General features: G+C 36.8%; 1 protein-coding gene across 6 annotated transcripts in view; it reads right to left on the minus strand.

Annotated features, from left to right (window-relative positions):
• The window catches only part of LOC105499969 (decapping mRNA 2), a 91,134-nt gene that overhangs the window by 28,501 nt on the left and 49,390 nt on the right, over positions 1 to 13,243 (minus strand). For 5 of the 6 annotated variants that reach the window (XM_011772867.3, XM_011772869.2, XM_011772866.2 and 2 more), the window contains 3 exons: positions 5,990 to 6,141; positions 2,013 to 2,140; positions 1,531 to 1,629 (listed from right to left, as the gene is read on the minus strand). In XM_011772867.3, coding sequence (XP_011771169.1) covers positions 1,531 to 1,629; positions 2,013 to 2,140; positions 5,990 to 6,141 — 379 coding nt within the window. Of the gene's footprint in view, positions 1 to 1,530; positions 1,630 to 2,012; positions 2,141 to 5,989; positions 6,142 to 11,127; positions 11,470 to 13,243 lie in introns of those variants that run through there. The other variant, XM_071098606.1, reaches the window with a different exon arrangement.

Consider the following 13,243-nt stretch of genomic DNA (forward strand, 5'->3'; position numbering starts at 1 on the left):
CTCTGGAGGCTGAGGCAGGAGGATGGCTTGAGCCCAGGAAGTCAAGGCTGCGGTGAACTATGATGGTACCACTGAATGACAAAGGGAGATCCTACACCAAAAATAATTATATGTGTATGTGTGTATCTATATGTGTATATTTATACACACACACACATACACACACACACACACATACATAAGAGAGAGAGAGAAAAGAAACTTAAGCCCTATACACAGTTAGTTGGTGGCAGTTGCAGTCCTTCAGGGAAAAGGGATTTGAGTTGGGTTTAGAAACATATCCAGATAGGAGCTGAACAGAAGGAACAAGAGAGGACATTCTAGGTAGCGAAATAACAGCAAAAAAAAAAATTTTTTTTTTTGAGACAGAGTTTCACTTTCGTAGCCCAGGCTGGAGTGCAATGGTGATCTCGGCTCACTGCAACCTCTGCCTCCCAGGTTCAAGAGATTCTCCTGCCTCAGCCTCCCAAGTAGCTGGGATTACAGGAATGTGCCACCATGTCCAGCTAATTTTTGGTATTTTTAGTAGAGACAGGGTTTCTCCATGTTGGTCAGGCTGGTCTCAAACTCCCGACCTCAGGTGATCCGCCCAACTCAGCCTCCCAAAGTGCTGGGATTACAGGAGTGAATCACCGTGCCCAGCCATAACAGCAAAAATTTCAAGGCCGAAACAAATCAATCAAGTTCAAAAGAGAGAGAATAAACTGTTTTGACTGAAAATACAATAAATTCAGAAGGTTAAGATTTGTGTCGGGGAGAGGGGACAGAGCTTAAAAACTTAAAGAATTAAACTTTATCCTATAGACAGTGGAAAGCCTGAGTGAGTTTTCAGCAACAAACGTCAACTTCTCAGAAAAGTCCAAATTGGGGCCGGGCGCTGTGGCTCACGCCTGTAATCCCAGCACTTTGGGAGGCTGAGGCAGGTGGATCACGAGGTCAGGAGATCAAGACCACGGTGAAACCCCATCTCTACTAAAAATACAAAAAAATGAGCCGGGCGCAGTGGTGGGCTCCTGTAGTCCCAGGTACTCGGGAGGCTGAGGCAGGAGAATGGCGTGAACACGCGAGGCGGAGCTTGCAGTGAGCTGAGATCACGCCACTGCACTCCAGCCTGGGTGACAGAGTGAGACTCCGTCTCAAAAAAAAAAAAAAAAAAATTCCAAATTGTGCACTTGTCAGGAAGCCAAGACTATAAACATAAAACAAGGATTACAATAGCCAAAATGTTTTACCCATAGCAAATCTAATTCTAAAGGGAAAGGAGGGAAAAATGTCATCATAAAGAAAGGAACAAGATATAAACCAAAATGGCCCATTAAAAAAATGGGAACAGATAAGAGAATAAATGAAAAGAGATGTGGATAAAAGAATCAACAGTGATGTTAGAAAAATTTAAGTTACTTCAAGCACTTTCCAGCACTCAAGTTCTGGAAAGGGTTAAGACAGTCCAAAGAAGTCATGTATGGCTAAAAAAAATACATTCAGACCCTAACAGCCAAATTTACCGTGTATCAAACTGGAATAACTTACCTCTCTAGCAGCACAATCATGAGGAGCTTCTTCTTTATTTACTTTTCCTTTTGGAAATCCCCAGCCTGATTTTGCTAGGTAACCCTGAACCAGCAGTACCTATAAAACAAGCAGAGGTAAAAATCAAACTTGCCCTCCTTTTCCATGCTCCTTTCTAAAAATCAAAGCCATTTTTCTCTGTGCTTGAGGTAACTGTTTATCTTCCATGAGCCTGAATACACCACCACCAGTGTGAAAGCATTCTGCCCACTAAAAAAAAAAAGTCTTCAACAATTAAGTGACCCTTTTTTGTACCACGCCATAATTGCAACAAGTAAAAAATCTGCAGACCTAGCATTCAGATAAAATATACAAAACTTGGCCTTTTAGCACTAAAAATCTAAGTATATTTTAAAACCTCAGTTTAGAAACACTACATCAATAACAAATTTTGTTAATAGACTAACGATCGCCATTTAACTAAAAATCTTTATTACACTCACATTTTCAAGTGTCTCATCAAGAATAATTGCACCATATGTTGGTACTCCCATTTTATATTCCTTCCATTCGTCCAAAACTTTTTCCACATCTTCACCTTGAGGCAGCAAAAATGGACAATGACTGAAGAGTATAAATAGTGTCAAGGAAGTTACTTTCTCCTTTAATATGGCTTGAGAAATTATATGCAGAAAGAGACCCATTTAAATCAACAGTGTATTTTATGTGAAATTATTCAAATCTTCCCTCATTTAAGTGTAGCATTTTGGCCAGGCATGATGGCTCACACCTGTAATCCCAGCACGTTGGGAGGCCGACACAGGTGGTGTTTTTGTTTTTTCCACATTTGTTTTCTCTTAAAACGTCATTGTTAACTTTTGCATTTATAGCCTACACACAAATCAAGTAAGTCTTGAGTACTCATAGTCCTGGATCCCTGAGCTAACACAAACTAATTCTGGACCATGTAAACACCTAGAACACTTCTCATTAAGTGAGTCAAATTCATAATACCAGGTAATTATAGATACTAGCGTAATAACAAGAAATAGAATTACATATATAAAATGATACCAAGAAACAGAAAAAAATATATTGCTAAGAGAAAGAAACTGTCACATCAGAGAAACAAAGTGGTTAATTCTGGGAAGGAGAAGTATGAATGAGGTATGCCACTCTATACTGTTTACCACATATATATTGTTTCCATAATGAAGAACACTTTTATGAAGTTTTACTTTAAGTATTACAGAGAAAGGCAAATCCAGGTATTAAGGAAAACATAGCCAGTTTTAAAGAAACTGGGCATGCCTCCCCACAAAAGTGGGCAGCGTAAAATATTAATAGTAAAGTAAGTAAAATCCAAACCCTGAAATTATATGCTCAGACTTCCAACACTCCATGCTATCAAATGCCTCTTCACTATAATACTATTATAAAAAAAAAAAAAAAAAAGTGGAGAAAATGATAATCTATGATAGTATCGCTCAAAATGAGGTCATACTTTTAAGGGTTCTCAATTCCTCAATAAAAACTTGTATACTCTGTGTTTTCATTTTGATATTACTCTAACATGCAATCTGAGCATATTTTCAATTATCTAGATGACCATATGTATCAAATATTACCACTTGATTTCACAGACCATACTGGTACTAGTACTACTTTAATTGCTACCGGCTATTAAAAACAGAAATAAAGTTAATCTACAAATGATGCATTACAATCAAATGACATATGACATAATACAGAAAGTAATGTTTCGTAACAGCAGAGAAAGGTGGTGTTAGTACAGGTACACCAAACTCAAAACACCCTCAAAGAAGTTGGCATTATATTCATTCACATTGTGATGAAAAGTCTGGTTTAAAAAAAAAAAAAATTACATCAAATTCATTTTATTAATTTCAATTTTACGTGTTCTACAATTCCGTAATTTAAAATTTGTTTCATAGTTGTAGTACAAATGAAATAGGTCCTCAGAGCCCAAGTCAGTCAGCCACCTATGACAACACTGTAATCTGGCCAGGTGTGGTGGCTGATACCTGTAATCCTAGCACTTTGGGAGGTCAAAGCAGGAGGAATGCTTGAGCCCAAGAGTTCAAGACCAGCCTGGGCAACCTAGTAAGACCCTGTACCTACAATTTTTTTTTAAGACAAGCGCAAAGTTAATCTCAATAAAATTAGTCCATGCCTTCATTTCAGGAGGGGGGAAAAAAAGATAAAAGCCTGGATACAACATTAACCATTCCACGAAGCTCTATGGTTCTATAAGGGCCCGCTAAGATTCTAAAAGGTATTACAAGTCTGGCTTTACACGTTTAGTAAAATCCCTAGCAGAACTTCAGCCAAGGAGCAAATCTGGGATACTTTTGTCTGTATCCTCATTGCTGAGTGCTTACTGAAGGGGAAAAAAAAAAAAAAATCACAAGACTATGCATAATTTAAAAAAGAGAAAACAGAAGCATACACAAGTTCCACAATTTATCCAAAGATACATAGCTAGTAAGTGGTAGGGAAAGGATGCTAACTCAAAGGATGTGGCTCCAGAACTTAGGCTCTTATCAAAGTACGCAGTCTTCTCTACTGCAATATCCCACATGTACCATCAACTCAACTTGCCCATAACTGAACCCGTCAATCCCCTACAACATTTCTCATTTTCCTGTCAATGGGATGGCAGTCTCATACACTCAACTGCTCATACTACAAACCTGGGTACCATCCTTTCTTCTACTTCTCAGATATCCAAGTCACCACCAATCTTACCTCCTAAATAACTTTCAAATTTGATCTCTTCTATTCATTTCTACTACCACAGGTTTTCTCTCTCTAGTAAATTAATAAAAGAGCATGTTAACTAGATTCTCAGAATCCAATCTTGCCTTCCTCCAATTCACTGTTCACACTATTCCACAGTAGTCTTGAGAAACACCCCTATGGGAAGAAAGAAGCAAATGTGGGAAAATGTTAATAATAAATGAATACAGATGAAGGGTATGATGGCAGTTGTTATGTTCTTTAGTCATCTCCAAAAGTTAAGTTTTTTTCCAAAATATAAGGTTTTTTAAAATGTTTTTTAAATATGGCCTACAAGACCCCTACACGTTTTAGCCCCTGAATTACTCTGTAGCATCATCTCTTATCTTTCCCATTTAGTCTAAAATACAGTAACTTTTTTCACTTCCTCCAATTTTCCTCACATAAATCACTATCTCAAAGAAGGCTTCTATTTAGCTTCCAAAATGTTTCTTTTGGAGTAATAGTTAACATTTATTACTTATTAACATTTATTGATCACTGTGCCAGGTAAACGATTTACATGTATAAACATATGTGTCTCAAACTTATCCTTTGAATTAGGCACTATTAACAACCTTATGTTTCAGGAAGAAACTGGGATCGTCATCTAAGAGAAATTAAACAACCTACCCAGTATTTTCAAGTGGCCAGATGGGAATCAAACTCACAGCCTCCAAATCGTAAGTAGGTATCCCTCTTCCGTTCCCACTGAACACTGTGCTTCCATATCACATCCTACCACACTGCACTGTAATCATTTCCTTTCCTGTCTTTTCTCATCTTCTTGAAGATACTGAGTCCACTCTGTTCACTGCATAAGGCCTGGCACAAAGTAACCATGCAGTTACTTAATGAAGTGTACCACATTAAACATTCCTTCTCCATGTAATTATTCTTAGTTAACTAAAAGAAACATACCTAAAACAAAGGTTCTTGGTGTTTTTTAAAAGCAGGGAAAGTGTAAAACTCACGTGCAATCACACACAAAATATTATCCAAAACCGTAAAGTTGCTCTAGTAGACTCGTAAGTCCATACAAAATAACCAAAGCAAAAGGGGACTTGGTTATTTTAATGTTTCCATAAGTAGATTGTAACTCCTGAAAACCAGTCTACTAAGATTTCTCCAGAGAACCTATCACCAAGGCCTTTAACAAAGACAGTGCTCAATATATTTCTATTCCCCTTTGATTTCTCATTAACTTCTACACATTTAATCAAATGGTTTGATCATTTCTTTCTTTGAAATCTGTCTCCCATCAGTGTTTTCTTTGTAGTCCCACAACTATGGCTCAGGGACTTACTGCCCTGAATCTCAAGTGATGTAACATATCAACCAATAAATCTTGGATACTGTTTTTGTTTGTTTGTTTGAGACAGGGTCTCGCTCTGTGAGATTAAAGATCATCTGGTTACATGGAGCAGCAAGAGTAAAGTTCTACAAACAGGCTAGCTATTCATGGAAAAAGAAAATCAAATTTAATCAGTGTACATTTCAGGGAGTCCTCTGTATAAAAATATGATTATTATTAAATTGTCTACTATTTATGTTTGACAATTTTTAGCAATCAAGTATGTTTTTCTCTAACAGTTTTTAAAATCTGAAAAGACAAAAAGAAATTTGTGCTAAAATATATTGCTAACAAGAAAGATAGTCATTATAGTAATAAAAAGGATATCAGCTTTAGCAAAGTCTCTTATCCCACACTGAGGTAATCCTGGTGTGTTCTGCATGTAGAAATCCAAGTAAAACCAATGGGCAAGTTCAATCTGAAAACACACTCGGATTGCATTGTCTCTTTCCTCGCTGGGAATATGCAAAATAAATCGGCTGTCAAAAAAAAAACGCATATAAAAATTACATTTACAAACTATAACGATTTATCTTAGGCTATTTAAGTGCTTCATACCTGACCTACCAACTTAGAAAAGGGACCAAGAGCAGCACTGTTCAAGGAAGCAATTAATATTTGAGGGAAATTACTATAGGGAAGATGAGTCTTAAAGAGAGACGGAGAAGACACCACACGTATCTCACTTTTAATACAATTTGTTCCGAGCCTGTGTACCTTCTGTTCACAAGTACAGAGATCAGCTTAAGAGCTCACTAACAACAAAAGTGAGCAAGAAAACCTCCACTTCCTCCCATGTCTGGCAACATTTCCAAGAATACAGGTAAATATATTCATATAATTACATTTTAAAATGTTTGCTATTACATAATCTTCACATATAAAATATTATCAAGAAATATTGGAAAAGAAGCCAATATTCTGTGGCTCATTAATACACCAGACTTCTCAAAGAGCCTCACCTGCAGTCTCAGTTCAAACTTTCAAATATATTCACTTTTCAAAACCCTAAATTGTCTTTTCTATGTACATTGAGGAAAGGAGGGAAAGACATATTTCTTTTACATATAATATAAAATATATTGCATGCACACATATGTAATTAGGATAATGAACCCCTTTATTATGAAACATACAAGTTAAAATTCATCAATCTAAGTGAATGTTGTAACTTACAGCAGTCATTAAAAGCAGCTATCAATTACTTTTTCCAATGTTAAGCATTTTTGGTCATCCTTTTTCCCAGTAACCATTAGAGACAGATTCAAGTCCATTGGTTTTTAAAGTCATTTTTAAAATTTAAAATAGTACCACCCAGTTTGACCACTTGTTTAATCAGTATCATAGTAAATAATTCTTGGCTGTTTCCAAATTTCAAATAAGAATAAGAACACTCTTCTCCAATTATAAGAGGACCTTCTCAACAAAGGAATTAAAAATTAGCCAGGCATGGTGGCATGCATCTGTAGTCCTAGCTACTCGGGAGGCTAAGGCAGGAGGATCACTTGAGCCCAGGTGTTCAAGGCTGCAGTGGGCTATGATCATGTCACTACACTCCAGCCTGGGTGATGAGACACTGTCTCAAAAACATATATGTATATTAAGAAATAAAAACAACGCTGGAGTGGCAAAAGGCATTTTAATCAGGTTTTTAGGAATTGCAATTTGGGAGACACAAGTCTAGTAAGCAGCTAAATGATGTTCCATTCAGGCAAGGTTAGGCGGAGCTTGTAAGGGCTACTGTAAATTTACATATCTGGAAGGTTTTAGCACAGTCCATGATTAATGATGGTTGGTTGTCAGCTCAGGATGTCTCCAGTCAGTGATCAATATAGTTGAGCGTGGTTCTCTCTCCAAGAGGTTGATCAGACCCAGTATATACACCTCAAGTCAAATGCAGCTAGTTTTACACTTTGGCCCAGTTCAGCAGGTGAAACTCCATCTAGATGTGTATGTGACTGGGATCCAACTCCTTACACCCTCCTGGTTCCTTTTTGGATATTCTGATATAATCATCTCCATTGTGGATTTTCTTTTCACAATTTAGATCCATCAGTTTCATTTTGGAATTTTTTCCCCCACAATTCAGATTCATCAGTTTCATCTTTAAGACTTTTTAGTCTTCTGATCTGTTCCAGTCTGAATCAGCTGTTCTCTACACCTGGTACACATCTGTCACCTCTACACTGCCCTTTCACTGGCATCTTATAGTTCCCTGTGCCTTTATCCCACAGAGGTCATGTTTCTTGTATTTTTGTCTTCATCTTAATTCACTTCCTTGTTTTAACGAAGTACATCTTCACATATCTTATGAAGGAAGGATGCAAAGGGGAGGTAAATATTGAGATACTATACATCTGAAAATGTCTATCCTCATACTTGATAATTTGGGTAAAGAATTTTAAGTTGGAAACAATTTTCTTTTTTTTTTTTTTTTTCTTTGTTTTTTTTTTTTTTGAGACGGAGTCTCGCTGTGTCTCCCAGGCTGGAGTGCAGTGGCGTGATCTCGGCTCACTGCAAGCTCCGCCTCCCGGGTTCACGCCATTCTCCCGCCTCAGCCTCCCAAGTAGCTGAGACTACAGGCGCCCGCCACCACGCCCGGCTAGTTTTTTTTGTATTTTAGTAGAGACGGGGTTTCACCATGTTAGCCAGGATAGTCTCGATCTCCTGACCTCGTGATCCACCCGCCTCGGCCTCCCAAAGTGCTGGGATTACAGGCTTGAGCCACCGCGCCCGGCCTTTAAGTTGGAAACGATTTTCTTTCAGAATTTTCAACAGTGCTCTCTCATTCCAACTTCTAATTTTGATATTGAGAAAATTGAAGCCATTCATTTTTCTTTTCTTTTTACTTCTAACTTGTGCCAAGGACAAAAGCCATTCAGATTCTTAATGTTTTGTATATGACTTTTTTTTTTTCCCTAGTCTGGATGCTTCTGACATCTTCCTTCTGCCCCCAGTGTTGTGAAATTTTGCAGTGTCTATTTTTAATCCACTGCACTGTCATTCCATAGACCATATGTACTTGGAAATTCGTATCCTTCAGTGCTGAAAGATCTCGTAAGTCAATCCTACTATGAGTCTTTATGTTTCTATATTGCCTTACCAGGCATGGTAGTACATGCCTCAAATTCCAGCTACTCAAGCCAAGGAGTTCAAATCCAGCCTGGTCAACAATGCCAGACCCCGTCTCTATTTTTTTTTTTTAAAAAAAACTAGCTCCCTATATCGATTACACTAATTTTGCTTTTCATTTTTCCCAGTTCTCCTCAGCTCCCCTCTGTTGAAATGCTGAAATTTTAACTGTCAGAGGCAAATGTAATACTGCCTTAGGGACCTGTGGGGAAGGGGAGGGGAATTACTTAGTGTAGTGTTTTAACTTTCAGAACCAAGTGATCTATTTTCTCTATTTAAGACATGTGTTCATCTTACTTTAAGAGAAACCCAAACTTCATCAGTTTTGTTAACATCTTGGTTTTTGAAAGAACTTCAATCTGTAATTGGCATTCAGAATGCCCTTGGCACGGCAGTCTGTGTTATGGCATTTAAAACCTGCAAAATCCTTGAGCCCAACTTGATTAACCAAAACTGATAACCACCACCTTTATCTTTTAAAGTCTGCTCTATCTTTATTTTAAAAAATGAAAAACCCTCAAGTGTAACAGCCAGCTCCCTATCTACTCACATAAAGGAGAAGCCTACTAATGAATAAACCCCCTCAAATGTCTCATCATTAATATAAAAAGGCATCCAAAAATCACCTACCATCTAATGAAAATGTGAAGCATGACAAGAAAAAGTTTAACTGACCCTGAAGAAAACATAATTGAGGAACCAGAAGAAAACAGGAGGGTTGAAAGATGGAATTATTATCCTAAAAGAAATTTAAATGGGCATTCCTTTTTCAGAGCAACTGTATTTTTCTTTTTTAAAACATACATTAACTAAGTAAGAGCCCTTGGGGGGGTAAAAAAACAAAAAACAAAAAACCATGATTACTATAACCAACAGAAGCAGTGGAAGGTAGTATTAAGGATATCACCTAGACACTGATACTCAAAATGCGGACCCTAGACCACATGGGAACTAAGTGTGAAAAGAGAAACAGGTATTTTAGACATTAAAGGACTCAGTCTACTTCCTAATGACTCCCCTCAAAGAAATTAACTTAAAATGCACACAAGCAAAACAAGAATGAAAACCAAGAAAGGATAAAACATGATATCCAAGAAAGAGTAAGTACCACCTTAGAGAGTTGTGAAAGTGAATTCTAGTATTCTAGTTGCTAGGCAAGTCTGGGGAGCAACTAGCCCAGACTGGATTAGGAGGATGGAGGTCCCCAAGAGCAGAGTCTAAAGGGAAAAAAGGATTCTGTAGAAAGTGTGACTAAGGATAAAATACGGAAGCAGATGAGAAGGGGTGAAAAAAGCAGCTAGAAACTTTGGACATATTAGGAGAGGAGTACATGTACAACAGAATTAGAGTCCAAATGTGAAGCAAAAACACCAAAGTTAGAACAGAAAGCCAACTGTCCCCTCCCCTCAAGAAAAGCCAGAAGGGGCCTGGCATGGTGGCTCCAACCTGTAATCCCAGCACCTTGGGAAGCCAAGGCAGGCAGATCACCTGAGGTCAGGAGTTCAAGACCAGCCTGGTTAACACATGGTGAAACCCTGTCTCCACTAAAAATATAAAAAATGGTGTGGTGGCGGGCACCTGTAATCCCAGCTACTTGGGAGGATGAGGCAGGAGAATCGCTAGAACCAGGGAGACAGGGGTTGCAGTGAGCTGAGACGACGTCATTGCCTCCGGCCTGGGCAACCAAGAGAGACTCTGTCTCAAAAAAAAAAAAAAAAAAAAAAAAAAAAAAAGGCTAGAAGGAATCAGGCAGTAATAACGAAAGCATATATTTATTTCCCTGAAGAAAAAACTTAATGGTATCATCATTTTGACCAATTTGTAGGATATAAGAAAGCAGAATTCATTTAGATATTCTGCAAGACACTTAAAAAGGGATCCTGACTATGCCCTGATGGAAAAGAAACTAGCCACTGAAGACTTGCCTCTACTGTAAAAACTATATATTTACACTGTATTATTGTTGTTCAGCTTTTACAATCAACAAATAGTACAAAATATAACAGACTTAACTTTACAAAATGGAATACAAATATTATCAATCCTAATTCTTTAAAAGTTAATCTGGATAGAAGCTGAGGGAATGGGCAAGAAAGAATGAGGCACTAATCATCTCACCATATAAGAGACTCAAGAAATACTTTAAGTTTGTAAAACAAATATAATTTTAAGTATATTAAAGTCACAAAGGGGCCAGCATGGTAGTTCACACCTGTAATCTCAACGCTTTGGAAGGTGGAGGCAGGAGGATTGCTTGAGGCTACAAGTAAGTTCGAGACCAGGCTGGGCAAAGATCCCACCTCTACCCAAAAAAAAAAAAATGCATTTAATACCTGGGTATGGTGGTACATGCCTATAGTCCTGGCTACTCAGGAGGCTGAGCCAAGTGGATAGCTTGAGTCCAGGAGTTGGAAGTTATAGTGAGCTATGATCATGCCTGGGCAATGGAGCAAGACCCTGTCTCTAAAAAAAAGTCAAAGTCACAAAGGCAAACAATAGAACAATTTAAAATACTGATAGAGACATACTGGAAGTAGGACGGGAGCAATAGTGGGTATGGTAAACTGAACTCTCACCTAGTATCTACCAAGCTGAACCAAATCCCCAATTCAATATAGAAAGTTGATAAACGAGAAAGTGGCACAAGTATATTTTAAAATACTGAGGTATCCACCAGAACTTAAAACAAGTAAAAGTCAATGCCTCAACAGGAATAGAAAAGGGTAGGGTAAGAAACTAAGACTGTTGCCTGTCATTTAGAAATCTGTCTGTACTCTAATTTTCAAAACCATGTACATGATTACATATTTTTAATAGGAAAAAGTTCTTAAGTTTATAAGAGCTGATGTATGAAAATTAAACATTTAATGCTTTCATTCTGTGAATGCTTTTGATCTGTTTTAAAGGTTTACAAGTACGTGTACATATGTGTATATATGTGTATATAGTAATAGCTGAAATAAAATGCCTACAATTTGTTATAGGAAAAACTGCATCACACATAATATTATTTTCTCAATGTTCCTACAAACAGGACATTAGCACAAGGATTGCAATTAGAAAAATGTTCCAGTTGAATTCAATGCTAAAATGGCTAGCTGAAGATGAGCACAAATTATTTAATTAACCTATGCTATCACCAAAATAGCAGCAACACTAGTTGCCAGAAAATACCTTTCTCCTTTTAACACTAGTGTGGCTTTACTCTACCCAACTCTTAAAAGGGCTTTTAAAAAATTCCAAGCATTTATTTGAACCAACCAACTTTTCAGTTTCTGCTTTAAAAACATGCTTTTCAATTCTTTAATAAGCTAGTTTAAACAGTATTGAAAAACTCTGTATTTGAGTTTTAATGTAAAAAATCATGGTGTATCAAAAACAAGTATCATAAAATGCTGCAGATTTAACTTTACCCATACATTTTAAATTTTAATGTAGTTTTTGTTCACTAGAATATTTTAAGACAAAACTCTTCCCTTCCTCTCCTCTAATTCTATTCCACTCAGAAAGTAAACAGTATTATTAGTTTGGTGCATATTCTTTTGGCACACAAATACCTATACTTCCTCCTCTCTCACACACACACTTAAAAACTTTTTCACAAAAGGCACCAAGTGACTAAGTATTTCACTCAGTATCCTGTGTACATCTTTTCAACACACAAATATTTTCCCTCAGTATACTGCGTGCTAATTGCCTGAGGAACTTACAACGGCTGCACAATATTCCAATAAATGGAATGTTCCATACTAAAGCATCTGCCTTAGGTTATGAGCAGTCTAATGGTTACAAAGTCACATTTTGAAAATTTAAGTCTCCTGCTCTCATTTTTCACATCAAAAGGCAAGATTTAACAGAAACATGTAATTTATCAAAAAACAAAGTAACACACAAAAAAACTTCCTAAATACACTAATAATAAGCAACAGAACTGGGGCAAAAAAATGAAGGGAGTAAAAACAAGCATCTAGATTCAATTCATAAATCAAGAGGTACATAAAAGAGAGCTAACAAGTTCAGAAAAATTAACCTCAAATTAAGCTTTATTTTTAAATAAGTTTACCAAATTCTTTCAGTGTAAAAAAAAAGTTTTAATCCACAATGAAAAGCCTGAATTAGTAACATTAAAAATCTTTCAATTAATCAAAGCTATAAATATTAACTTGAAAATGGCATTTATTTTAAAACCTGAAGTTTTGAGAAATGTTTTTGGTTTCATTATTATAGCTAGCCCTAATTTTTAAATATATCATATCCTTATTTATACAGCCAAAAACAGTAACTGCACAAAGAAATTTCTCGAAAGGAAAAAAAGTTACTCCATTCAAAAATATTTGTATAACAGCTTAAATACACTCACTGGAAAACCAAGTATCTTTAACACTTGACAGGTGCTTAATATATTGTTTACAAAACACAACGTAATTATTTTGCGAACAGGTTTCATAC

The sequence above is a fragment of the Macaca nemestrina genome, chromosome 6, assembly GCF_043159975.1.
Source record: "Macaca nemestrina isolate mMacNem1 chromosome 6, mMacNem.hap1, whole genome shotgun sequence".
NCBI lineage: Eukaryota > Metazoa > Chordata > Mammalia > Primates > Cercopithecidae > Macaca > Macaca nemestrina.